Source organism: Ordospora colligata, assembly GCF_000803265.1.
Source record: "Ordospora colligata OC4 chromosome Unknown contig_08, whole genome shotgun sequence".
In the NCBI taxonomy this organism is placed as follows: Eukaryota; Fungi; Microsporidia; family Ordosporidae; genus Ordospora; species Ordospora colligata.
This window is the reverse complement of record NW_014575400.1, coordinates 123,740-145,708: the sequence shown is the minus strand read 5'-3', so window position 1 is coordinate 145,708 and position 21,969 is coordinate 123,740. Positions and strand designations below refer to the sequence as shown.

The following is a 21,969-nucleotide window of genomic DNA, read 5'->3' as shown; positions in this document are numbered from 1 at the left end:
AATTTGCTTTATTCTCCAATAAATGAGCTCAAAGTGCTCACTGCAGTAAATACTAAACCAATCTGCAGCGCATACATCAGAATCTCAAATATAAAACTATCTCTACCGCTTTCAAACTGATGATCCTTCAGCATTGATGTCTTTAGTGAAAACTGAGATATCGATGCCAAAATGATCAGGCAGATGAATCTTAGTATGCTTTTCGGATTTACAAGTGTATACACGAGTAATATATATGGAATGTGTACAACAGAAAGACCAACCATATAGACATAGCCTGCGTATGATGCATCGCCCATCATCCTTCCCAACGCCTTCTTATACACAAATCCTGCAACAAAGCAAAAACCCATCAGTATCATAAACGCCCACATTCCAATTTCAAAGGCTATAGACCCAGCGTTATCCGAGGATCTTGCGATCATCAGAGCCCACATAAACAAGCCCGTCTTCACAGAAGTAACTAACGAACAAAAAATACTCGGCAGCATATAATCAATTGGCTCATTAATACTCACCGGATACAATCTTAACGCATTTAAATAATCCCTAATAAAGCTATACGATGACTCGCTTCCATTGAGTGCATCAAATATCTTCTGAGTGCTAGAGCTTCTTGTTGAAGATCTAACTACCATTGTAGGGATGTTTCTGATTTTTATTTATAGCATCCCCTGAAACAAACATAAAGCAATCACTCATCATGCAGTTATCTCCTGATTTCCTTGAGCACAGACCATCTTTTAAACTTCTCTAGTTCACTCACAATCTCTCTATCCATAAATCCCTCCAAATCATCAATTGACATAGGCTCAAATGCTCGTATTCTTCCAACAACCCTGTGCTTGTTTGGAATCATATTCTTACCTCTTGCAAGTGATGCTCTGAACAAACTGCACAAATCCTTTTCCATTATGATCTCCTCAATGCTAGGCATTCCAGGGGTTTTGCCTTCAAGTCCATCATAGTACTCTTCCATTGCATACACACATATTAGTCAATTACACACACAATCAAACATTTATTCAATCAGAGGCATACAAAAACTCTACAAGCTCATCAATAGTGGCCTCATCGTTCCTATCAAACGAAAAAACTTTCAAAAACTCTCGCATCTCTTCTTCACTGAGTCTGTCTCCCATTCCAAGATACTTCATCATGTCTTGTTTGGTAAAGTGTGTTCTGTGATTAAACTGTGATATCATCCTCCTCATCTGCTCCCTCTGCATAGACGGCCTTACACTTGATGCAACCTCCTCAAACTCCTCAAAGCTTCTTGGAATAGGCACACTCATCTCTTGTGGTGCATACCCACACAGTCTCAGTAAATCAAGTGTCGCCTCATTCGTGAGATCCTTGCCTCCAAACATCTTCCATTGATCAAGCATCTTTTCTCTGTTCATTCTCTAAGGGCTTACAACAAACACAAACTACTTCATACTCTTCACATCCCATTGGACATCCTCTGATTAAACAAGAATCACTAGATATCTCATGTCTTCTGACCGTACATTTCACATTCTATATGCCATACACATTAAACATAATCAATTCTAGATAGATTCATTCATGAGCATCATACAGACTTATTCATGCAAGTCATGCGAAAGCCTGTCCAAAAAAAGAATCATTCGGCTGTTAAACTCATCATCTATAGACTCTCCAAAATACTCTCCACACTCTCTGTGCAGTCTCACTACATCTTCATACATCAGGCATACTGTGTCATACCTTGGCTGTATCTCATCCATCTTCTCTTGTATCCTTGCAAACGATGACCCATTAGCATTGATATAGTTCTTCTTCAACTCATCAATCTCTACACACAACGCTTCAAAATTCATCCTACTTGCCTCATGCACAATAAATAGTTCGTTCACCAGCGTTCGGGCATTAATCCTCCTCTCAATAAACCTAAACAGACTTGCATCATTATTCTTTGCTTCAAGAATCGTTGGAATCGAGTCCATCGTAAACCCTTCTGCATTTCCCAGAAAACTTCCCATATTCAGGTAGTTTCCTACTGCAAGTGCAACCCCTAGAAACTTTCGCAGCTCATTACTTCTCAATAGCACCTCATAATACTCCCTAAGAATACTCAACGTATTCATCAGGCACTGATCCTTAAATGAAGTTGCAAAGTATAAATAATACAGGCATCTCTTAATCATCTCAATCTCATCAATGCACTCCTTGAAAAACTCTTCTCCACGTCCAAACAGATCTTCAGTCACCTGCAAATGCTCAATCTCTTCATCCGTCGGAAAGTAGAACAAAAGTTGCTTCACAAGATTCTCATCAAAATCATCTCGCATCTCAACAATCGTCTGCTTAAGCTCATAATTACTTACCTTGACTCTTCCAAGAGCAATATTTATTGCATAACTCTTCTTTTCAGAAAATACACTTGGTCTCTTATTATCCAATCTTACACTGCTTGTTTTGGGTTTCTCCTCTTTGACTTCAAATGCCTCAAAATCATCCACACTAAAAAGCCCTTCAATCTCCTTAATGTTGATCTTACTCCACAGACTACTTCCTTTCCCTATCTTCTTCCATTTCACAGGCATGTACTTCTTGCTAGGCATTGCATTCTTCACTACCTTCTTGATTATCTTCTTTGGTTTTGGTTTTCCAGTATCCATAGTTACACATTCTTTCTCATTCACAGATTGCTCTTCAGCTTTCTCTTCAATCATACACTTCGCTGGCTCTCGGCTCCTTACTTCAACATTCTTAAAGATCTCTCTATCTCCAAATACAAACGCCTCTGCAACACAACACACAATATCCAAATGGCCTTGGCTCTCGGCTATCCTCAATATCTCCTCAATCCTGTCCTTTCGAAAGTCACCTGTCATACTACATCTAATCTCCTTCGCAATCACATCGTAAATCTCCCGGCATACAACCCTTTGCTCTAACTGATGGAATCCGGAAACAAAAAGAATGTACTTCACATGCACGGACCTGGCAGACTTTAGCAATGTAATGAGAAAGTTCAGCTCATCAACAACTCGTGGGATTCTCATAACATGCTCAATTATCCTGGATAAATACGTATTGCATACACATCTGTTGAAATCTATGCTGTAGAACAGTTCCTCCGCTTTTCCTTCATTAACTAAAAATTCAATTATCTTGAAAAACGCTTTTGTATCCTGAATCTTGCCACAGATAAATCTATCAAGCAATGGCCTTAGAAACGGTGGGAAATGATTTCCATACTTCGACAATATCATGCTCAGAGTATCACAAATCGCATCACTGAACTCATCATCCATTCTTCTCATGCATCTCACAAGCACATCGTGCCCTCCCTCTATTGTGAATATCTCATACAACACGTCAGGCCCGCTTTCAAGAGAACATGACAAACTCAATAGATTCAATACGCTGTTCCTGTCGCTAAGCTTAACAACATATTCTCTGATCTTCTTCTTCCTCTCATCCATCGTCTGCATAGAGGTGATTGTCTTGATCTTTTTCGAAAGATTCAGCTTTGCTGCTAGCTTATGCTGCTTCTCCTCATCTATCCCCATGTCCTCCATTATGCTTCTAAACTGTATGTTGATATGCTCCAGCGACTTCGACTTCCACGACTCCATGGGCAATCTATTTTACCGAGTGTTATCGATTCATAATATATCAATTGTTTGGCATAGTGTTTAATGCATGTTTAATGATGCTCGCCTTCTGCATTTCTACACTAGATCAAAACATACAAGCATTTGTTGTCATGCAAATGAACAGGTTTGCATCTGTACCCTTAACAACTGATGGGAAAGCACAGAGATCGAGGTATGCACGAGAGGAAAAAGGCTCATATTGAGTTTGGAAACGAAGACACTTCCAAATGTCAACAAGAAATTGTTGTCGATCCAAACACAACTCCATTGAATGATTCTACTCATGAATGCACTAATCAATACGATTTGCCATTTCATGAAGATCCATTTCCATACATATCAGAAATGCCTCCAGAAATAGAAAAGAAAACAAGCATTATGAAGCAGTTCGTCTCAGGTATCGAAAGGCTGTTTTCAGTAATTAGGTCCGCATTTAGAAGCACATTCACATGGATCTCAAATCAAATTACTTCATCTATTGGCGAACAAGTTTAGTCTTAAGCATAATTACTGAATTAAACTCCATAAATCTATCACTTAAATAACTTTTATTCTATTCAATATCACGAAAATTCCAATCACATATCCATTTGCAATGGCATTATTAACAAGAATACACAGGTTGCTACACATCAACCCAATGAAATGTCTTATATTCATAAACACAGTCTACATAAAGCAAACGTCATAAAGACACATACTCCAATAGATACGCAATAAGCAGACATTCCTACTTTCCATGGCGTATATTTGCAAGTATGCCCTATTTCTCTTCTTAGATCATCTAATAGTCCAACACAGATCTCTAAATCTTGTACATTCATACATACATTGTATTGCCTAGCAGTAGCAATTGTCTTCTTGCATTTCTTAATTCCACTCTTAATTCTTGATGCAAGCTCATGAGCCGAAAGATACCGTTCCTCAAATACATCTATGTCAGACAATATGCTCGAGTCTGAAAAATTATCTGTTCTTAACGAATATCTTTGTAACATCTCCCTAACCTTCGCTACAGAATCTTCTTCTGCCATCTCAGGGGAGTCACAAGGTTCAGCCATTATTCAATCAAATTAGGCTATCAACATCAAAGCTCACTGTAAGTAAGTCTCCCCATTCAACCCTCAGAGCATACAATGATATAAATATGTTCATGTACATTCATAATATATCAAAAAGCCATACAATAACCTATTCCACTCACTATTTCATGGATCAATAAATTTAATACTCATCAGTAGGCTCTGCATTAGATGATATCCTTTGATAGTCATCCTCAAGCATTGCAAGGTCTTCCCTGGCTTCACTGAACTCTCCTTCTTCCATTCCCTCTCCAACATACCAGTGCACAAACGCCCTCTTCGAAAACATAAGGTCAAACTTATTGTTCAATCTCTTCCATGCCTCAGAAATAGCAGTTGTATTAGACAACGCACACACAGCCCTAGACACTTCTGCCATGGCTTCACCTTCAAGAACAGTTGGCTTCCTGCTGTTTATTCCTACCTTAAACCCAGTAGGGCACCACTCCACAAACTGGTTCGTCCTCTTCGCCTTCACATTAGCAGTTGCACTGTTCGCCTCCTTCGGATTCACTTCTCCTCGGAATAGTAGGCAACATGCCATGTACTTTCCTTTCTTTGTGTCGCATCGCACCATCTGGTTCTGCGGCTCAAAGCATGCATTCGTAATTTCATGCACGCTCAGCTTCTCATGCGCTGCCTTCTCCCGTGACAGCATAGGCGAATATGCAACAAGCGGGAAGTGTATTCGTGGATATGGCACCAGATTCGTCTGGAACTCAGTCAAATCAACATTCAATGATCCAGGGAATCTCAGCGATGCAGTTATCGACGATACCACTTGCGCAATAATCCTATTTATGTCCGTGTAATACGGCCTCTGTATCCCTAGGTTCCTGCACATATCATATATTGCCTCATTATCAACAAGAAATGAACAATCAGAGTAGTCGAGTGTTGTATGCGTCGTCAGTATGCTGTTGTAAGGCTCAACTACTGCTGTTGCTATCTTAGGCGCCGGATACACACTAAATTCAAGCTTACTCTTCTTTCCATACTCTGATGCTAGCCTGTCCATCATCAAAGATGCAAATCCTGATCCTGTTCCTCCTCCAAAGCTGTGATATATCAAAAATCCTTGCAATCCATCGCAGTTGTCTGCCATCCTTCTTATCTGCTCCATTGCAGGCTCAATAATCTCCTTTCCAACCGTATAATGTCCTCGTGCATAATTGTTTGCTGCATCTTCCTTCCCAGATATCAACTGTCCTGGATGATAAAGATCGCGGTATCTTCCACTCTTGATACTTTCAAGCACTCCAGGCTCAAGATCAACCATCAGCGTCCTGGGAACATACGTTCCAACACTCGTCTGCGAAAAAAAAGATTCTGCGCTCTCATCATCCATCCGGTTCTCACCAAGTCGTCCATCAGGCATTATCCCATGCTCCATACAGAATAACTCCCAGCATGCATTTCCAATCTGGACTCCTGCTTGCCCAACATGCAATGATATTATTTCTCTCATCTTCTTGGGGCATTCCGAAACAAAATTTTATATTAACCTTCTCCACAGGTTTTTGCCTTACTCACTCCTCCCTTATATTTACCTATTCAAGCATTCCTTACCACATCAAACACAGCTTAACACATTCATTCAACAAATAATAACACACTAATACATATTCAATTCATCACTTTTATTCCACTTATTTCATTTATTTCCATCGATTTTTAAATCCTTCCTTTCATTTTCACATTTTCCCATTGATTGTAACATATTTCATTTCCTTCAATTGCATCCATTTCTACTTACTTCCACGTCCTTAACAATTACATAATTACTTTCACACATTTTCACTTCCTCCTTTTCATTTCAATTATTTTCACACATCCTTTTCATTTCAATTACTTTATTTCAACCATTATTATTTATCACATCCTCCTTTCCTTCGTAATACTTTCAAGCTTGTTTCGGAGCATCAGGTATGTTACCAATATTTCATCTGCAAACTCTGTGCTTCCCTCATTCTTCTTATACAGCATCACATCCTCCTTCAGCTCCTCAAACATCCTCTTCAGGTTCTCTCCAATGTATTTAAAATCAACATCATCCTTTCCTCCAGCGTACATCCTCTTCAGTCTCTCTGCACTCTCAACAACCATGCTAAAATTTTTCTTCAAATTCAGTGTTTGCAGGTCCTGTGTCTGTGAATACAGGCTTCCAAACTTCATTGGCTTCAACATCTCCGTTGACGTGTGTTGTTGATGAGAGCTTCTATGTATGTTAATCAGTTTCTGCTTTATATGCACAGGAAGTTCATTAAATCGCGTTTCCTTAGTCACCGGCACCATCAATATACAAGGGCTCTTTCACTCTTCCACAACCATCGCTCATATTCAGGAAATTCATAATCCTTTTATATGCCTTCTCCGCATTTTCCCTCCGCCTTACAATCTCTCCAAGCATTTGTCTATATGCTTTGCATCCTTTCTTCCCAACTAGTAGATTCATCATTGGTTGTATATCCCAAATCCTCATCTCCTTCTCTTTTCCATACCATTCAAAGTATCTTCTTATTACTTCATGAACCATAACCTTCTTTTCATTATCATCTATCAATTTATTCTCTTTACAATCACTATCAAATCCAGTATTCGCTCTAACATTATCATTACTACATCCTTCTTCTCCTTCTCCAAATCTTTCCTTTCCAATCTTCCTGTCAATCTCCCAAAATACAAAAATATTCTTCATGCTCTCCCTGCCAATCATTAATCCATCAAGGCTACATAGCTTTTCTAACCCATCAGCATCAATGCATCCATTCAGCATTATCTTCAAATCAGGATGCAGCTGCTTAATTGCATATACACTTTCATAGTCAAGAGGTGGCACCTGTCTGTTTTGCTTTGGAGACAGTCCTGAAAGCCAGCATTTCCTGGCATGCACATAAAAGCTCCTACATGCTGTGTTCATCTTCAAATAAGTGATAAAATCATCTAAAAACTCAACTCCATCATGATCATCAACACCCGTTCGGATCTTCAGACTTAGAACCACCCCAGTATCACAGTGAACCTTGTTCACAATCTCAGCCACTAACTGCTTCTTGAGCATGAGGATCGCCCCAAAGCATCCTTTCTTGACCCTTGCACTTGGGCATCCACAGTTCAGATTGAACTCCTTATATCCAAGACTTTGAAGAATCTTGACCGCCTCGACAATCTCGGACGCATCGCTCCCACCAATCTGCACAACAGTATTCGCATCATACTTGCCAACCATCTCCAGCAGCTTTTCACATGTTACATGAACAACCGTGCTACACACAATCATCTCAGTAAACAAAACGGTGCTTTTGGACGTCAGTCTAATCAGCCTCCTGAATTGTGGAGTCGTCACATCCATCATCGGCGCAAGACTAATCTCAATGTCTTCGTTCATGGGCTTGCAAACAGCCCTTCTCATCAACATCCACACCGATTATCTGCATATAACAACAAAGCACACAATCTCAACCGCAAGTATGCAAATTCCCTCCAAAACACCAAAATAACACATAAATAATCAATACTTCAAATCCCAATGGAAAGACACAACACCACTAATTCAAAAAAATCCATTAGGAAGCTCAGGTCTGTAGACGTCCTCATCAAGAGAAAGGCATACTGCCCATCAACCCTAAAAACACAAGCAAAGAAACTTAAAAACACAATCACCACCACAAAACAAATAGAAACACCAAAAAGAATCATCAGGATCCTGTCGCCTGCCAGCAGAGTAGAAATCTCAAGTAATTCAGAATCAAAAAAGTACGAATCCGTTAGAAAAATAGACTTCAGCTAAATCTACACCAATCGATTGTAACATAATAAACAGTAATGCATTTAAAATATACTCTTTAATGCTCTAACTTTCTTCAACACATTTATATTAATTATATACTAGCAACTAGATCTGCATACCAAACAGGCTTTTCCTGTAGAGTAAGCATGAAAAGCGATATCCCAACCGAATTCAACCTTCGAAACATCTTGTAAACATCGTTTGTGATAGCCAGAGTAGATGGACTCAGCAACAGTATGTCTCTCTTCTCATACATGAGCCCTTTTAGAATCTGTAGTAGATCAGTCTCATTAGTGCATATAATGCTTCCATCGAGCTTCTTCCCATATGTCTGTATCACTACTGTGTCTCGAAACATATCTAGCGCTGCCCTGTTGCTGTACCTTATCTGATAAATCTTTCCATACACCGGCTGCTTTTCAAGTCTGATCATGGGCTCTACACTTCAATACACTCTAAACAAGTCCATTCCTCTTCAGATCCTCATATGTTCTTTTATCAAACACATTTCCTTCGCAATCCTCAAATTCCTCCTGGTACTCTAATGCTTCTTTCTGCTCTTCAGATGCTACTCTAGCTTTCATACGCATTAATGTATCCACTCGTGTTATTCCCCAATACAGCTTACTATATAATCCAACTCCATATCTTTTCATCCCTTTCAAATGGCATTCAGATTCAAAATGCAGATCAAAGTCTTGCCATCCATGACACACATATCCACACACTTCACACTCAAATTCAACATCGAGATCTTTCTTCTTGTACAGCCATCTAGGCACTTCGCGTTTCTTATGTTTTTCCTTCTTTACTGCAGCAAATGTAATGATATAATTTAGCTCCTTGCTTACTTCCAAAAGCATCTTCTTCAATTCATCTTTTATTGAAACTATCGGTCTTGAACAATATAAAACTGTTGTTTGTGCTCGGCTCATATGCTTACTTCCATTCACATGGTATCTGAACACATTCGTACATACTTCCTTACTGCACCCAACACAATACACTCTTGAGTACAGTTCACTACCTTCTTTCTCATAAATCCTTTCATCTAGTCTCTTAATAAAATCTTCAATGCAGCATTCATTCAGAACGTTCAATTTACATTTCTTCCTAATCCTTTTAAACCTTCTATAGTACCTTGCCTTCATAACTTTCAAAATATACCTCTGTAGTTCATCCAGGTACATCAGTCCACACATCCCTGCTTCTTTAATCTCAAGCTCATGAATCCTTCCAATAAAGTCTTCATATTTATCGCATTCATGCACATGCATGTATTTCTTGAAAATTCCTTCAAGCTCAAGAATCTCTCCATACATTTTAAATCCTTTAAAAACACATTCAATCATCCTAGATGACTTTCTTTCATAATACTCATGACTCTTCAGTGCCTTTATATCTCTGCAAAGCTTTCCTTCGATATTTAACTTTGCAAGTTTTTTGTAGTGCATATACTTCGCCACAAAAACACTCCTCATGTGTCTTTTTATTGCTCTTTCTTTCCTCCCTACTCCAGCATCCATCCCAACGATCCATCTACTGATCATTTCCATTTGCTCAAGTATCTTAATATGTCGCCGTAGTCTGTCCTCCATCCACTCAAAAACAGGGATCACTCTTCCACATACACACATAACACATTCATCTTTTAATCTTCTTGATTGGCTTCTTCCGATCTGTCTTCTTCAATGTCACAGGCTCCTCTTCCTCAACAATCTCAAGCTTCTCTATCCTCGTCTTCTTTGCAATAAGATATGCCCACGAAAACCTACGGTCTGCAGCCTCAACCTTCTCCTGAATATATCCCTGGCTTATCAGGTTCCTCAATATCCTCTCTATAGTCGTTCGGCTCATCTTCACCCCTTTTCCATAATACTCACTCCCAAAAAACTCTTTACTCTTCTTTGTGGACACTCCCTTGTACACATCAACCGTCTGACATAGCGTAATCTTGTTACTTGTATAAACAAGCAGAATAAGGTCCTTCGCCTCCTTTACATAATCTTTCTTAACCACAGATTCGCGTCTACAATTGTCACACGTCTTTCCACATTGATTTGCATCAAAAACTTCTCCAAAATGTGCCAACACCTGCATCCTGCGGCAATCAGTCTTGTTCTCACAGAACTGAATCACTGCTTCCAAATCATCCCTTTGGCGTTGCTTCTGCTCATATCCTCCGTCTCCCTTCTCAATCATAAACGTAATCTTCTTCTTATCTCCATACGTATAGAACAGCACACATACACTCTCAAGTCCATCCCTTCCTGCTCGTCCTGTCTCCTGATAATACCCTTCCAGAGACTTCGGTATACAATAATGAATCACAAACCTCACATCCTTCTTGTCAATCCCCATTCCAAATGCTATCGTTGCAACAATCACCTTCACATCACCATTGTTCCATCTCTCTTGTACACTATTCCTTTCGTTTTTGCTCAGCCCTGCATGATAGAAAGCAGTCTTCACATACTTCCTGAGTCGTTCACTGATCATCTCACATTCCTTCTTAGATGTGCAATAAACTATTCCGCAGCAATCTGGAAAGTGTGTTTGCACAAAACTAACCATGTCTATCTCAACTGTGCTTGTCTTTGCACGCACTTCATACCTCAGATTAGCCCTGTTGAAACTCATCCGGAATCTTTCGCATCCTCGGATTCTTAGGTTCTCCAGAATATCCATTTCTACCCTCTGTGTTGCAGTGGCCGTTAATGCAATAATCGGAACATTTGGATAGCGCTGCCTTATGCTTCCAAGCTCTTTGTAATCAGGTCGAAAGTCATGTCCCCATTGACTCACACAATGCGCCTCGTCTATCACAAACCTCTTCAGCTTGTTCCTACGGACAAGATTACTCAAAACATCATGGAAATGCCCACTCTTTGCAACAAGCTCTGGCGTTACATAAAATATCTTGCATAAAGTCTCCTCCCCTCCAAGAACATCAAAAACAAGACTTCGTTCAGATTGACTTAGATTTGAGTTAATTGGAAGCGCAAGAATCCCTTTCTGTAGAAGATTGTATATCTGGTCTTGTACAAGAGAAAGCAAAGGACTGATCACTATCGTAATCCCATCATCTATCAATGCTGGCAGTTGGTAGCATATGCTCTTTCCTCCTCCTGTCGGCATCAATACAAACACATCCCTCCCTGCCATGCATGAACATATCACCTCTCTCTGGTTAGTCCGAAACTCTTTCATTCCAAAAACCTTTTGTAAGTAGAATTCCTCAATACATCTAGGATTCGCTTCATGGCTTGTCATAAATCCTTCTTCATTACTATCTCCTCTCTCTAGAGACGATCTCAGAAACGTCGTCCTAATCATGTCGTTGCTAAAACTGCAAGATTCGTTCTGCTCATCTCTTCGCTCATCCCACGGATCAATTGCTTCAACACTCTCTATCTGATTCTCCGCTACACTTAGGCTTATATCAGAAATGTCATCTCCAAGTGATGAATAATATTCATAATCAACTTCTTTTTTAACATACAAATCATCTGTACCTCCTTTATATAGCTCATCCGTCTCCAATATTATAGCCTTCTTAGTTAATTCTCTATTCTCATTTGCATAAAACCTTAGTCTCTCGACTCCTGTTCTTATTTTACTGCCAGATGATGTGTCATCTCCTTTCATACCAAAATGCTTGTCTCCAGATACATTGGACACGCCCACAAGCTCAATGTCGCTATCTGATTCTTCATCATGTATACTGTCGCATATTCCATCCGAACTGCTTGTCATCCCATCAAAATTCCAGTCACTCTCACTAAACATCTCCTTTTCGTTCAAAACTGCATTAACAAAAAATTCTTCGTCCTCCAACTCATAATGCTTGCTTTTCATCCTTTCCTTCTCTGTATGCTACTTCAGGGCTAACTTTTGCTTTATTCAAACCCAAACATTTCTCAATCCATCTATTCCTCTGTGCTTGGATGTTGTACTTCTCCACCAGTGTAAAGTCTCCAAACATCGTGCTGTACTCAGGTCTACACATGCAAAAGTGATAAAGGCAGTTTTTTTCGAGTAGAATACTTGCAAGCACGTCCATCATGTCACTTCCCCTATAATGCTCAATTAGATCATTAATCTCGTACTCTCTATGCTCATCAATACACATCTGGATGTATCTTTCAATTTCCATAGGAAAATATATTACAATCAGCTTCAATGCATCAAGCGCATGCACATCTCGAACCCATTGCTCAAGCATTTGCTTTCCACTATCATCAACCTTTCTATACAACCTACATAGAATAATCTCCATCCCATGCTTACCATACTTTCTAACCATTCCCGCCACCATTCTATCTCCCATGCTTCCAAGTACAAACTCCTCAAAAAGATACTTCTCAATCTTCGCCTGTAAGTGGATATTCATAGCATTATTTTCATCATTCAAGCACTCATTTGGATCGACACATGCTTCAATGTCGTATTGCATAAAAATCGCTATGTACAGATCAAATAAGTCCATATTATTATCAAGTGTAAGTAGTTCATATGCATCAATATCTATATCATAAACTGTATCGTCATATGCTTTCGAACTTATCCTCCCTGAATACTCCATGTAAACAACATCTGCTGTCAAAACCATCATCAGTACCTGTTTTGCAACAATCTTACTGCGTACCATTATAGGCATGCATATACTCGACTTGCTTCGAACACAAACGTCTCTAATCATCACAAAATCATTCGAGCAGCTGCAATATATCTTCACTTCACATTCTTGTAGAAGGTTTCTATCAATAATGTAATGGTGTTGTACTAAACATCTCTTTCCATTATACTCTTCATTTGTCCAGATCCATGCATTTTGATCATCAACGAGTACATCCATAACTTCAGAGAATATTCCAGGTGGAAGCATGTATCTCCTGCCATCTTCAGAACAAACAATCTCTGAACCATTCACATATACCTTAAAATTATTTACTAATCCATGTAAAGGTAGTTCATAAACCTTTAGTGTCTCTTGTATCACGAACATCTTAGATTCATGCACTGCAACTGAACTTTCATCCACTTTCAGAATCTTATTAGATGTATACCAAAGAAATCCTTGGCGGATATAGAACATGCATGAATACTCGGCTGGCAACATAATATACCGATTCTCAACAAGCACATTCAACAATGGTTGATTAATAAGCATATCTGCACTTACTGCATATTCTGCTATGCATCTCATTCTAACCCTAAAGTACACAAAACAAACTAAAATTGTACCTGAGCAATCCCCATGGGCAAAGCAAAAAGGCAAAGACTGACAGAAATAACAAACAAGCTACATCATCAGTACAATAAGCTAGAGCCAGCTGAACAGTGCATAATTGTTTCTGATGATGAACTACACAGCATTGATGTCATAGACATACCTATTACTGATGGGATATTTAATGAATACCAAATCACAAGCAAGATCCTTGAGGAATACTGGATATAAATGTGCATAAATTTATTTTTCATTCGCATCTTCTACATATCCATCCAGGTCATTATTAAACTCCCCTTCTGCTTCAAATCTATCGAGCGCATTTGATATCTGGCAGAGTTCATCTTCAAGCGCCATCAAGCATTGATCATCCTCAGGAAACGGCGTTATGCATATTCTGATTGCATTTATGCTTCTCATAAAATCCCACACGCCCAATCCATGATGGAAAACATCCTTTTCTACTTTCTTCTCTATGCTATGCAAATGCTGGTTGATTGCTTCAATCCACTCCAACTGCATTTCTATGTCAATCATCCTATCCTGACTGTCATAAATCTCATACAAAATGCATATGTTTATCACTGCCTCAATATTACGTCCTTCAAACAGAAACTTCAGAACTTCCTGAATAATCTGATTGTGCATCTTTCTAATAAAAATCACCTGTTGCTGAGGATTCTTGTATATCCAGGCCAGCTTCCTAAAGTCGCACTCATCCAGTCTAGATATGTCATCTGCTTCAAGCACCATTGCCCGGATGTTTAGGAGATCCAGTTTGATGTCATCCACAAGTGTCTCTTTCTCCTTAACCGGCATCTCGTAGGGTCATTCAACAACTTAATCAAATGCTATCCAATTGTTTATCTGTTATTCATGTATATCTTTATTTTATTGCAATTGCTTTACAGTTCTGCCTGCAATCTTTGAAATGTGCTCAGGCACCTTGTGCCTATTTTCCTCAAGAAAGTCTACTACAATACCCATCCTCTCAAAATCTTCACGTGAATAAATACTATATATCTTCTGTCCAGTGCAGTTTCTGTTAACTCTGCCAGCTCTATGCACAAACTGTGTCTTTGTGTCTGGAATGTCATAGTTAATAACACTTCTAACATTGCAAAAGTCAACGCCTCTGCTCAGGGAGTCTGTTGCAAACAAATACCAAATCTTCTTCATGCGGAAGTCATCAATAATGCTCATATCTGGTAAACAATGCTCTGTGCAACCAATATCTCCTTTGCACTTACTTTCTTTTTGTTGGCATTTGCATTCTGTATATACTGCACTTTTTTCAAGCATATTGCTGAGCATCTGTCCTGTTGCTTCATCTCTGACAAAAATTAATGCTGGTGATTCAACACCGTCAGCGATCAACTGCATCAAAGCAAGATGTTTTATGCTTCTGTTGGTTCCAAACACAAATTCATGATCAAAATATCTTTTTGACCATATGTGTATCTTAGTAACATTCGAAATCATATCCATCACTTCGGTAACATATTCGTTGATAGTTGCACTGAAGCAGCTGACATGTATTCTTCGAAGATCCACTGCCTTGAGAATCTGTCCAAACTGTTCAATCGAGTCTTTGCAGATTAGATAATCTGCTTCATCTATTACAAAATGCGTAACATCACTTATCTTTACATTATCAAGCATCTTCAATAATCCATCAGGTGTTATTACCAAAACCTTTGCATTTGTATGAACAAATTCATCTTCAATAATTTTGTGCACAGCAAGTATTTCCTCATCAATTATCCTGTTGCTCTTACACTGCAATACTTTTATTCCATTTGCATGTGTATAAACACCCTTTATGCGCATATCCTTGCATTTGATTTCATCCAGGCACATTAGCACCTGCTTCACAAGCACGGCACTAGGCACAATCACAATACCAAAGATACTCTTTTGCATCCCAAGCTCTACAAGTGGCAGGCAATAACTCAGTGTTTTACCACTACCTGTAAATGCTCTAACAATCACATTGATATCATTAAGAAAGTATGGAATTACAATCTTTTGAACCAAGAGAGGTGATTCAAATGGTAGTTTTGCTCTTAACGTTTCGAATCCATCAAGATGCGCAAGCTTCTCTCCATCAACTTCATAATCAACACATTCCTTTGGTGCTTTTTTCTGCCTCTTCTGTTGTATTCCTTTCAAGAGGATATCTTCTATCTGCATGGGGACTTAGCATCAGCATTTTTTGTGTAGTCTATGTGCATGAGATTCTTAGCGATACCCTTATGGGATTGTTCTTGCTAGTTGTTAGAGATAGTGAAAATACTGAGGTGGTGGAGCATGTTAGAAGCGCGCTTGATTGCGATGTAGTTGACAAAAGAATAGGCTACGATGGTATTATTGTTATTGGAGGTGATGGGAGTGTTCTGAGGGCAGTTTCATGTTATGATGATCCTCCTATTATTTATGCAGTCAACCGTGGAAAGGTTGGGTTTCTATGCCCAATCCCATATGACAAGCTGGATGTACTGTTATACAAGCTTGTGAGTGGAGAACAGATCAGCATGAAACAATCCATAAGGTTGTGTTTTGTAGGGAAAAGACACTTTCTGAATGAGGCAATAATAAGATCACAGGTGCCACGACTGAATACATTTCGGATTTGCATAAACAGCGTGTCGTTTATACTAAGAGGAGATGCTGTGATTGTATCTACACGCACAGGAAGTAGTGGATACAATGCATCTGCAGATGGACCGTTACTTCTTATGGATGGGATTGTGATTAATGTTGTTGCACCAAATAGATGTGCATTCAGACCGATTGTGTGTAGTATTGAAAGCAAGATTAGTATTGAGATTGATTCGGATCCTCAGGTCATCCTTGATGGAATAGTGTATGAAGAGGCAGGAAGTCATGAGAGAATGTTTGACATATTTTATAATGGGTCTATGGTGAGGTTTGGGTATCTGAATGATTATGATGAGTCTAGGCAGATTGAAGGGTTGTTTATGCTAAATGCAGGACCTGTGTTAAGCTTGGAATAGGCCAGGTACACAGAGGTTTGAAAATGAAACAATTGCAGTAGCCCTTGATGGGATTTGAAGAGCAGCTAGCGGTGTTTTCCCCGGATGGAAGGCTGATACAGGTTGAGTATGCACAACAGGCAAGCGAGCAAGGATCTCTTGTTGTGTTTGCAGTGGGGTCTGAAGAGATTGTGGTAAGTCTTGAAAGGAAGACAGGGAATCGGCTGCTTATTGAGGAGCCAAAGATGTTTATGATCAACGAGGCACAGGGGATATGGATGAGCTATTCTGGATTCAAGCCTGATGCGTATCTGGTGATGAATGTTGCTCGAATGATTTGTACTTCATACAAGAGTAGCACCGGAGAGGATATTACAATTGACCAGCTTGCAAGAAGAGTTGGAGAGTATAAACAGAGATATACTGTTGTGTATCATCAGAGGCCGTTTGGAGTAAGGACTGTGTTGTTTGGATTGAGTGCCAAGCCAATTGCGTATGTGATTGAACCTGATGGTAACTTTTCTGAGTTTTACTGTGGAGCGATTGGACAGAAGAGCCAGAAGGTATGTGAGTATCTTGAGAAGGAAGAACGAAGTGATCTTGTCAGACTCACCATTCTTGGATTAATGGAGGTAGTGCAGTCTGATCCAAACAAGATATCCACATTTGTAATAAGCAAGGAAGAATGTAAGCGAGTTGAATGTTCTGTGATTATGAGTGTGATTGATTCGTCTGTAGACCAATAAATGATGTTTTCTGTGACTTGATGTTGGAGATGAAACAATGTGTAACAGTGAAGATTGGATGAATGTTTGTTTCTCTTTGTGATGTGTGCCAGGCGCTGTGCAATGATGTATGTACTCTTGCTGATGGAGTATGGAGTGTTTTGTCGAGAGAGGGTTGCTATAAGGTCTGTGAGCAGTGGTAAGTATTTGAGCCCTTTGACCTTAGAATTAGAGAATGAAGGTATAGGCTCAGTGATAGAGGACTATGCATTTGAGTGGAGATTGAATAATCGAACAAATGGATTTAATCTTGGGACAGATAAAGGAGATATTGGAATTGATTTAAGTAGTGGAAATTTAGTGTATGATGAGTCAGTAGATAAAGTACCTGATCATGGATTTTACTTTAAGAATCCCCCGAGATGTAAAAACATGATAGGATACAACTCATTGTGTATGCAGGAAATAAACGGGGAAGTAAAGTTTTCAGAATGCCCATCACCTGATAGTACGCCTGATAACTCACCTGATAGCTTCCTGTTCGTTGTAAAGACATTCAAGAACTTTCCAGGGCGTACTGATGCAGAATATGTATCAGATCAAGTAAGCACACAGGATATGGAAGCAGATTCAATAGCTAGGAATGCAAACAATACAAATGTTTATAGAGAAAGTATTATGGACAGTGACATACAAAGCGGTGTAGATACAGACTTATACGACCGTAGGCAAGTAGATAATATGATTGATTATAAGGATGATGGTGCATACATGGACAGTAAACCATCAGTCACAGCCACAAATCGGAAGATACAAGACAAGTGTAATAGTCAATATGTGTTTTTAATGAGTATTTTTCAAGAGATAATACGAAATATTGCTATTGCTATTGAATCACAAAATAATGTATGACAATCAGGAAGTGGTTTATGAAAGTCTTTCAGTACTGAGCATGATATAGAAAATGCCAAATACTATTTATTCCCATATCTGTACATTTCCAAGTAGGTTTCCTGATGCAAGATTCGATATGCTCCCGTCTATCCAATCTATTGAAGTGCATGGATCTCCTCGAACTCCAATGGATGTGATTTGATGCGAAGTGCATTCAACAAAGTTTATAAAGCCGTCTTCACTACCATAACATATAAAGGTACCATCTTCTGAAGCTTTTGGTACTGTTGAGCATCTATTTGTAATCGGAATCCGCATTTGCTGAGCTTCCTGTACATCTGTACTTATGCAATCCTGTTTGCTTGTTTTTTCAACACAGCTTAAACCTGATTGTGCATTGAATATATCTATATAATTACTGCAAGCCACCAAAAACATGCCTCTACTTGAGTCAAACTCAATAAATGAATATTCTCCAGAATGAATTCTGAAATACTTATAATTACGGAGATCAATCTGATGCAGTTGTCCATTTCTTGTTATGGCCAGCAGTGTGTTTCTCTGCTCATCGAGCGCAAGATCAGATATAGAAAATTGATTGAATCTGTCATTTTGAATGTTTTCATCATGCACATTGATTTGATTCTCAACTGTTTTACTGCGCATATCCAAAGTTCGGACTCCTCCATCTAGCCCTGCTGCAAGTAAAAGATTGCCTGATGATTGATTGGCCTGGCATGTGAGGGGAACACTTAAATCTATTACTGAGTCACACCGGCCATTTTCGACTTGCCATCGTTTGAGAAATCCATCAAATGACACTGTGGTGAATCTCGATTCATCAGTGTCCAGCACTACTGATGATACAGCCTTGCTATGTCCCATGTATGTCTTCACGAGCTCGTTGTTTCTTAAGTTGTACAGATGTACCTTTCCATCCAAACTTGACGAGACAAGCAGCTTGTGCTTCTTTAAAAGAACGCATGATGTTACTGTATCTTTGTGCTCGTTGAACAATGCAGTATTGCGGTTTGGAATGACAAACTTAGACATTGGTGTTCTTATCAATGCAGGATCGTTGATTGATAATGCATACATGCTTCTTGAGCGCTCCATTCCTTGTACAAGGCAGTGTTTGTTGACTATTTTCTTGAGACATTGTTCTTCACGTGCATATCTTGGCGTATTTCTGCTTTCATGCATGCCTACAAACCCACGCCAAGGCCCATTGAATGCACCTATCTCTGATGCATCACCGAATGGGTTTCTTTGCGCCTTTGCCTGTTTATGCGAATCTTTTTTTACCTTCTTTGTGATTTTGTCTGTTTCTAGGCCATCCATGAAGGTGTTGAATGCATTAGTTTTAGCAATCCCTTGGATGGAGGTTCTGACACTCAGTAACTGCGTGCTAAAGTCTGATGCATCTGCAGACACCATGGTCAAGATATCTAAGGACGGTATTGCAATAAAGACCAAGGATAAGACGCATGTGATGACAGGGGACGAGATAAGGGATGCAGAGCTGTTTTATGGTGCAAGGAAGATGACAATGAGGATTTTTGGGAATTGTGTGTATGAGATTGGTGGAGTGGACCAGAACTATACTGAAGAGCTGAAAAGGGCATTTTCACAACACTTTAAGATAAACCTGTATATCAAAGAGCTTGAGATTGCAAATGTTCTGAGTGGAGAGCTTGGGATCAACAGTCGCAATGCATTGGAGTTTAGGAGTAAGAAGACAATATTTGATGTGCCAGTAGATGATATTGAGGGTGTGGTAGATGTTAGGAACGAACTGTGTATTTCGTTGAAGGGCATGGAGATTCGGTTTGCCTGTGACAACAGGACAGTGGAGGAGATAAAGAGAAGTTGCAGTTCTATGATTGATGATGAAATATTGAAGATTGAAGGGCTGTCTCTGTGCTATCCACGAGGAAAGTTTGGATTTGTATTTTTCCATGAGTATTTCAGGATGGTTGGAAGTAGCTATGAGCACAAGATAGCATATAAAGGGATCAAGTCATTGCATGTACTTGAGAAGGGACATGTAAACGACGGAGAGAAGTATGTTGTGATTGGAGTTGATCCATGTATCAGGCAGGGACAGACTATGTATGAGTATGTGGCGCTGTCATTTGATGAGAGTGAAGAAGAAGTAAATGCGAATGACACTAGACTAAAGAAGGAGTATTCTGGAATGCTTTCTGATATTTTTGTTGAAATAATGCAAGCGTTATGTGTGATAAGACCAATAAGAAGTGTATTTGAAGCTAAGGATGGTAGTAGGAGCTTGAGATGTGCGACGAAGGCATATGAGGGCCAGCTTTATCCGCTTGATGATTGTGTGATTTTTCTCCCTAAGGTGTTTAGACTAGACCTGAATGTGATGACGATGGTTGAGTTTAGTAGAATCAACCTTAGCACAATGCAGGCGAAGACATTTGATATGACGATTTTTTGTGACAAGGCATACATATTCAACGGATTGGCGAAGGATGAGTTTGGAGGGCTTGAGCAGTATTTCCATGAGAAAGGAATAAAGGCAAGAAGCGAGGTGATTGATGATGCGATAAGTTCTGAACATGAGTCTGAGGAGTACGAAGATGACAGTATTATTGTTGATTCTGATGAATGAAGTATATTGAGTATATGGTGTTTGGTATTCTTTGTTAAGTAGGTATGGTTAGTGTATGAATGTAGCAGCTTGAAGTAAATAGCAAGATGAAACAATATGTATGTATTGAATATAATGCAATGGTGAGCGATAAACAATGCGCTTTTTAGAGTTTATAGTGTGTTTTGTTACGATTTGTAGAGGAGAGGGAAGTGAGGTGCGAACATCTACTAAGAGTAGTATTGAGATAGAGCAGGGTGACGCCTTGCTTAACAGCATTTCTGCAAGTAATCGATTGTTTAGCAACCTGATGAAATCGAAATTTAGTTTTAGCATATCCTGATATGATTGAACAGTAGTTGAGTATCATTTGATTATATCATGAACAGTAGTTGAATATCACCTGGGAATCATTTGATTATGATTGAACAGTAGTTGAGTTTATATCTTGAATATATTTGAATATCATCTGAGAATCATTTGAATATCACTTGGGAATGATTTGAATATGTTTCCAAACATTCTTTAAATTATTTAGAGACGAACTAGTTATGCTGATGTATTAATGACTTGTAAACGCAGGTTTAAGATGAATTTTTTACTGCCCATGGAAATGGTAAGTGATAAAGGCAATCTGAAGAATTGTGGAGCAAGCTAACTTTTAGGGAAAAGGAACAAAGAAGGTTGGGATATCTGGATGTTTTGGAGCAAGATACGGGTCTACGCTGCGTAAGAGGATGAAAAGCGTGCTTGAGATACAGAAGGCGAAGCATAAGTGTAATGCATGTGGAAAGAGCACTCTGAAGAGGATGGCAGTTGGAATATGGGAGTGCAAGTTTTGCAAGCGCAAGTTTGCAGGAGGGGCATATGCTACAACTACACCGGCAGGAAAGATTTTTGGCAGCATGAATAAGCAACATGCAAAATAAAATGATTTTCGGATATGAATTTTTGGTTTGTGAAAGTGAGGATTTTTAATATTGAGCCATGGTGAATGACTTGTGTA

General features: G+C 39.2%; 23 protein-coding genes across 23 annotated transcripts; 8 read left to right on the top strand and 15 right to left on the bottom strand.

Annotated features, from left to right (window-relative positions):
* Nucleotides 1-8: 8 nt before the first annotated feature.
* M896_081220 (uncharacterized protein) lies at nucleotides 9-638 on the bottom strand (the record flags this gene model as incomplete). Its single annotated transcript, XM_014707942.1, has 1 exon — nucleotides 9-638. The coding sequence occupies one exon, from the start codon at nucleotides 636-638 to the stop codon at nucleotides 9-11; it is 630 nt and encodes a 209-aa protein (XP_014563428.1).
* Nucleotides 639-709: 71 nt separating this feature from the next.
* On the bottom strand, nucleotides 710-937 carry M896_081210 (uncharacterized protein; the record flags this gene model as incomplete). The annotated part of the gene is made up of 1 exon (XM_014707941.1): nucleotides 710-937. One exon carries the CDS (start codon nucleotides 935-937, stop codon nucleotides 710-712), a length of 228 nt encoding a protein of 75 aa, XP_014563427.1.
* Nucleotides 938-1,025: 88 nt separating this feature from the next.
* On the bottom strand, nucleotides 1,026-1,403 carry M896_081200 (uncharacterized protein; the record flags this gene model as incomplete). The annotated part of the gene is made up of 1 exon (XM_014707940.1): nucleotides 1,026-1,403. The coding sequence occupies one exon, from the start codon at nucleotides 1,401-1,403 to the stop codon at nucleotides 1,026-1,028; it is 378 nt and encodes a 125-aa protein (XP_014563426.1).
* Nucleotides 1,404-1,586: 183 nt separating this feature from the next.
* Nucleotides 1,587-3,608, bottom strand: M896_081190 (formin homology 2 domain-containing protein; the record flags this gene model as incomplete). Its single annotated transcript, XM_014707939.1, has 1 exon — nucleotides 1,587-3,608. The coding sequence occupies one exon, from the start codon at nucleotides 3,606-3,608 to the stop codon at nucleotides 1,587-1,589; it is 2,022 nt and encodes a 673-aa protein (XP_014563425.1).
* Nucleotides 3,609-3,779: 171 nt separating this feature from the next.
* On the top strand, nucleotides 3,780-4,124 carry M896_081180 (uncharacterized protein; the record flags this gene model as incomplete). Its single annotated transcript, XM_014707938.1, has 1 exon — nucleotides 3,780-4,124. The coding sequence occupies one exon, from the start codon at nucleotides 3,780-3,782 to the stop codon at nucleotides 4,122-4,124; it is 345 nt and encodes a 114-aa protein (XP_014563424.1).
* A 161-nt stretch (nucleotides 4,125-4,285) lies between these two features.
* M896_081170 (uncharacterized protein) lies at nucleotides 4,286-4,663 on the bottom strand (the record flags this gene model as incomplete). Its single annotated transcript, XM_014707937.1, has 1 exon — nucleotides 4,286-4,663. The coding sequence occupies one exon, from the start codon at nucleotides 4,661-4,663 to the stop codon at nucleotides 4,286-4,288; it is 378 nt and encodes a 125-aa protein (XP_014563423.1).
* A 190-nt stretch (nucleotides 4,664-4,853) lies between these two features.
* On the bottom strand, nucleotides 4,854-6,179 carry M896_081160 (alpha tubulin; the record flags this gene model as incomplete). Its single annotated transcript, XM_014707936.1, has 1 exon — nucleotides 4,854-6,179. One exon carries the CDS (start codon nucleotides 6,177-6,179, stop codon nucleotides 4,854-4,856), a length of 1,326 nt encoding a protein of 441 aa, XP_014563422.1.
* Nucleotides 6,180-6,586: 407 nt separating this feature from the next.
* M896_081150 (uncharacterized protein) lies at nucleotides 6,587-7,006 on the bottom strand (the record flags this gene model as incomplete). The annotated part of the gene is made up of 1 exon (XM_014707935.1): nucleotides 6,587-7,006. The coding sequence occupies one exon, from the start codon at nucleotides 7,004-7,006 to the stop codon at nucleotides 6,587-6,589; it is 420 nt and encodes a 139-aa protein (XP_014563421.1).
* M896_081140 (tRNA-dihydrouridine synthase) lies at nucleotides 6,990-8,099 on the bottom strand (the record flags this gene model as incomplete). The annotated part of the gene is made up of 1 exon (XM_014707934.1): nucleotides 6,990-8,099. The coding sequence occupies one exon, from the start codon at nucleotides 8,097-8,099 to the stop codon at nucleotides 6,990-6,992; it is 1,110 nt and encodes a 369-aa protein (XP_014563420.1).
* A 141-nt stretch (nucleotides 8,100-8,240) lies between these two features.
* M896_081130 (uncharacterized protein) lies at nucleotides 8,241-8,501 on the top strand (the record flags this gene model as incomplete). The annotated part of the gene is made up of 1 exon (XM_014707933.1): nucleotides 8,241-8,501. The coding sequence occupies one exon, from the start codon at nucleotides 8,241-8,243 to the stop codon at nucleotides 8,499-8,501; it is 261 nt and encodes an 86-aa protein (XP_014563419.1).
* Nucleotides 8,502-8,592: 91 nt separating this feature from the next.
* Nucleotides 8,593-8,934, bottom strand: M896_081120 (uncharacterized protein; the record flags this gene model as incomplete). Its single annotated transcript, XM_014707932.1, has 1 exon — nucleotides 8,593-8,934. One exon carries the CDS (start codon nucleotides 8,932-8,934, stop codon nucleotides 8,593-8,595), a length of 342 nt encoding a protein of 113 aa, XP_014563418.1.
* A 22-nt stretch (nucleotides 8,935-8,956) lies between these two features.
* On the bottom strand, nucleotides 8,957-10,099 carry M896_081110 (subunit 3 of splicing factor 3a; the record flags this gene model as incomplete). Its single annotated transcript, XM_014707931.1, has 1 exon — nucleotides 8,957-10,099. One exon carries the CDS (start codon nucleotides 10,097-10,099, stop codon nucleotides 8,957-8,959), a length of 1,143 nt encoding a protein of 380 aa, XP_014563417.1.
* A 46-nt stretch (nucleotides 10,100-10,145) lies between these two features.
* Nucleotides 10,146-12,359, bottom strand: M896_081100 (ATP-dependent DNA helicase RecQ; the record flags this gene model as incomplete). The annotated part of the gene is made up of 1 exon (XM_014707930.1): nucleotides 10,146-12,359. The coding sequence occupies one exon, from the start codon at nucleotides 12,357-12,359 to the stop codon at nucleotides 10,146-10,148; it is 2,214 nt and encodes a 737-aa protein (XP_014563416.1).
* Nucleotides 12,340-13,710, bottom strand: M896_081090 (uncharacterized protein; the record flags this gene model as incomplete). The annotated part of the gene is made up of 1 exon (XM_014707929.1): nucleotides 12,340-13,710. The coding sequence occupies one exon, from the start codon at nucleotides 13,708-13,710 to the stop codon at nucleotides 12,340-12,342; it is 1,371 nt and encodes a 456-aa protein (XP_014563415.1).
* Nucleotides 13,711-13,761: 51 nt separating this feature from the next.
* M896_081080 (uncharacterized protein) lies at nucleotides 13,762-13,965 on the top strand (the record flags this gene model as incomplete). The annotated part of the gene is made up of 1 exon (XM_014707928.1): nucleotides 13,762-13,965. One exon carries the CDS (start codon nucleotides 13,762-13,764, stop codon nucleotides 13,963-13,965), a length of 204 nt encoding a protein of 67 aa, XP_014563414.1.
* A 12-nt stretch (nucleotides 13,966-13,977) lies between these two features.
* On the bottom strand, nucleotides 13,978-14,553 carry M896_081070 (uncharacterized protein; the record flags this gene model as incomplete). The annotated part of the gene is made up of 1 exon (XM_014707927.1): nucleotides 13,978-14,553. One exon carries the CDS (start codon nucleotides 14,551-14,553, stop codon nucleotides 13,978-13,980), a length of 576 nt encoding a protein of 191 aa, XP_014563413.1.
* Nucleotides 14,554-14,625: 72 nt separating this feature from the next.
* M896_081060 (ATP-dependent RNA helicase) lies at nucleotides 14,626-15,927 on the bottom strand (the record flags this gene model as incomplete). The annotated part of the gene is made up of 1 exon (XM_014707926.1): nucleotides 14,626-15,927. One exon carries the CDS (start codon nucleotides 15,925-15,927, stop codon nucleotides 14,626-14,628), a length of 1,302 nt encoding a protein of 433 aa, XP_014563412.1.
* A 62-nt stretch (nucleotides 15,928-15,989) lies between these two features.
* On the top strand, nucleotides 15,990-16,751 carry M896_081050 (NAD kinase; the record flags this gene model as incomplete). The annotated part of the gene is made up of 1 exon (XM_014707925.1): nucleotides 15,990-16,751. One exon carries the CDS (start codon nucleotides 15,990-15,992, stop codon nucleotides 16,749-16,751), a length of 762 nt encoding a protein of 253 aa, XP_014563411.1.
* Nucleotides 16,752-16,798: 47 nt separating this feature from the next.
* M896_081040 (subunit alpha of proteasome) lies at nucleotides 16,799-17,476 on the top strand (the record flags this gene model as incomplete). The annotated part of the gene is made up of 1 exon (XM_014707924.1): nucleotides 16,799-17,476. One exon carries the CDS (start codon nucleotides 16,799-16,801, stop codon nucleotides 17,474-17,476), a length of 678 nt encoding a protein of 225 aa, XP_014563410.1.
* A 105-nt stretch (nucleotides 17,477-17,581) lies between these two features.
* Nucleotides 17,582-18,367, top strand: M896_081030 (uncharacterized protein; the record flags this gene model as incomplete). The annotated part of the gene is made up of 1 exon (XM_014707923.1): nucleotides 17,582-18,367. The coding sequence occupies one exon, from the start codon at nucleotides 17,582-17,584 to the stop codon at nucleotides 18,365-18,367; it is 786 nt and encodes a 261-aa protein (XP_014563409.1).
* A 66-nt stretch (nucleotides 18,368-18,433) lies between these two features.
* Nucleotides 18,434-19,690, bottom strand: M896_081020 (WD40 domain-containing protein; the record flags this gene model as incomplete). Its single annotated transcript, XM_014707922.1, has 1 exon — nucleotides 18,434-19,690. The coding sequence occupies one exon, from the start codon at nucleotides 19,688-19,690 to the stop codon at nucleotides 18,434-18,436; it is 1,257 nt and encodes a 418-aa protein (XP_014563408.1).
* A 37-nt stretch (nucleotides 19,691-19,727) lies between these two features.
* On the top strand, nucleotides 19,728-20,984 carry M896_081010 (subunit POB3 of nucleosome-binding factor SPN; the record flags this gene model as incomplete). Its single annotated transcript, XM_014707921.1, has 1 exon — nucleotides 19,728-20,984. One exon carries the CDS (start codon nucleotides 19,728-19,730, stop codon nucleotides 20,982-20,984), a length of 1,257 nt encoding a protein of 418 aa, XP_014563407.1.
* Nucleotides 20,985-21,576: 592 nt separating this feature from the next.
* M896_081000 (ribosomal protein L37a) lies at nucleotides 21,577-21,892 on the top strand (the record flags this gene model as incomplete). Its single annotated transcript, XM_014707920.1, has 2 exons — nucleotides 21,577-21,579; nucleotides 21,629-21,892. 2 exons carry the CDS (start codon nucleotides 21,577-21,579, stop codon nucleotides 21,890-21,892), a joined length of 267 nt encoding a protein of 88 aa, XP_014563406.1.
* Nucleotides 21,893-21,969: the final 77 nt, after the last annotated feature.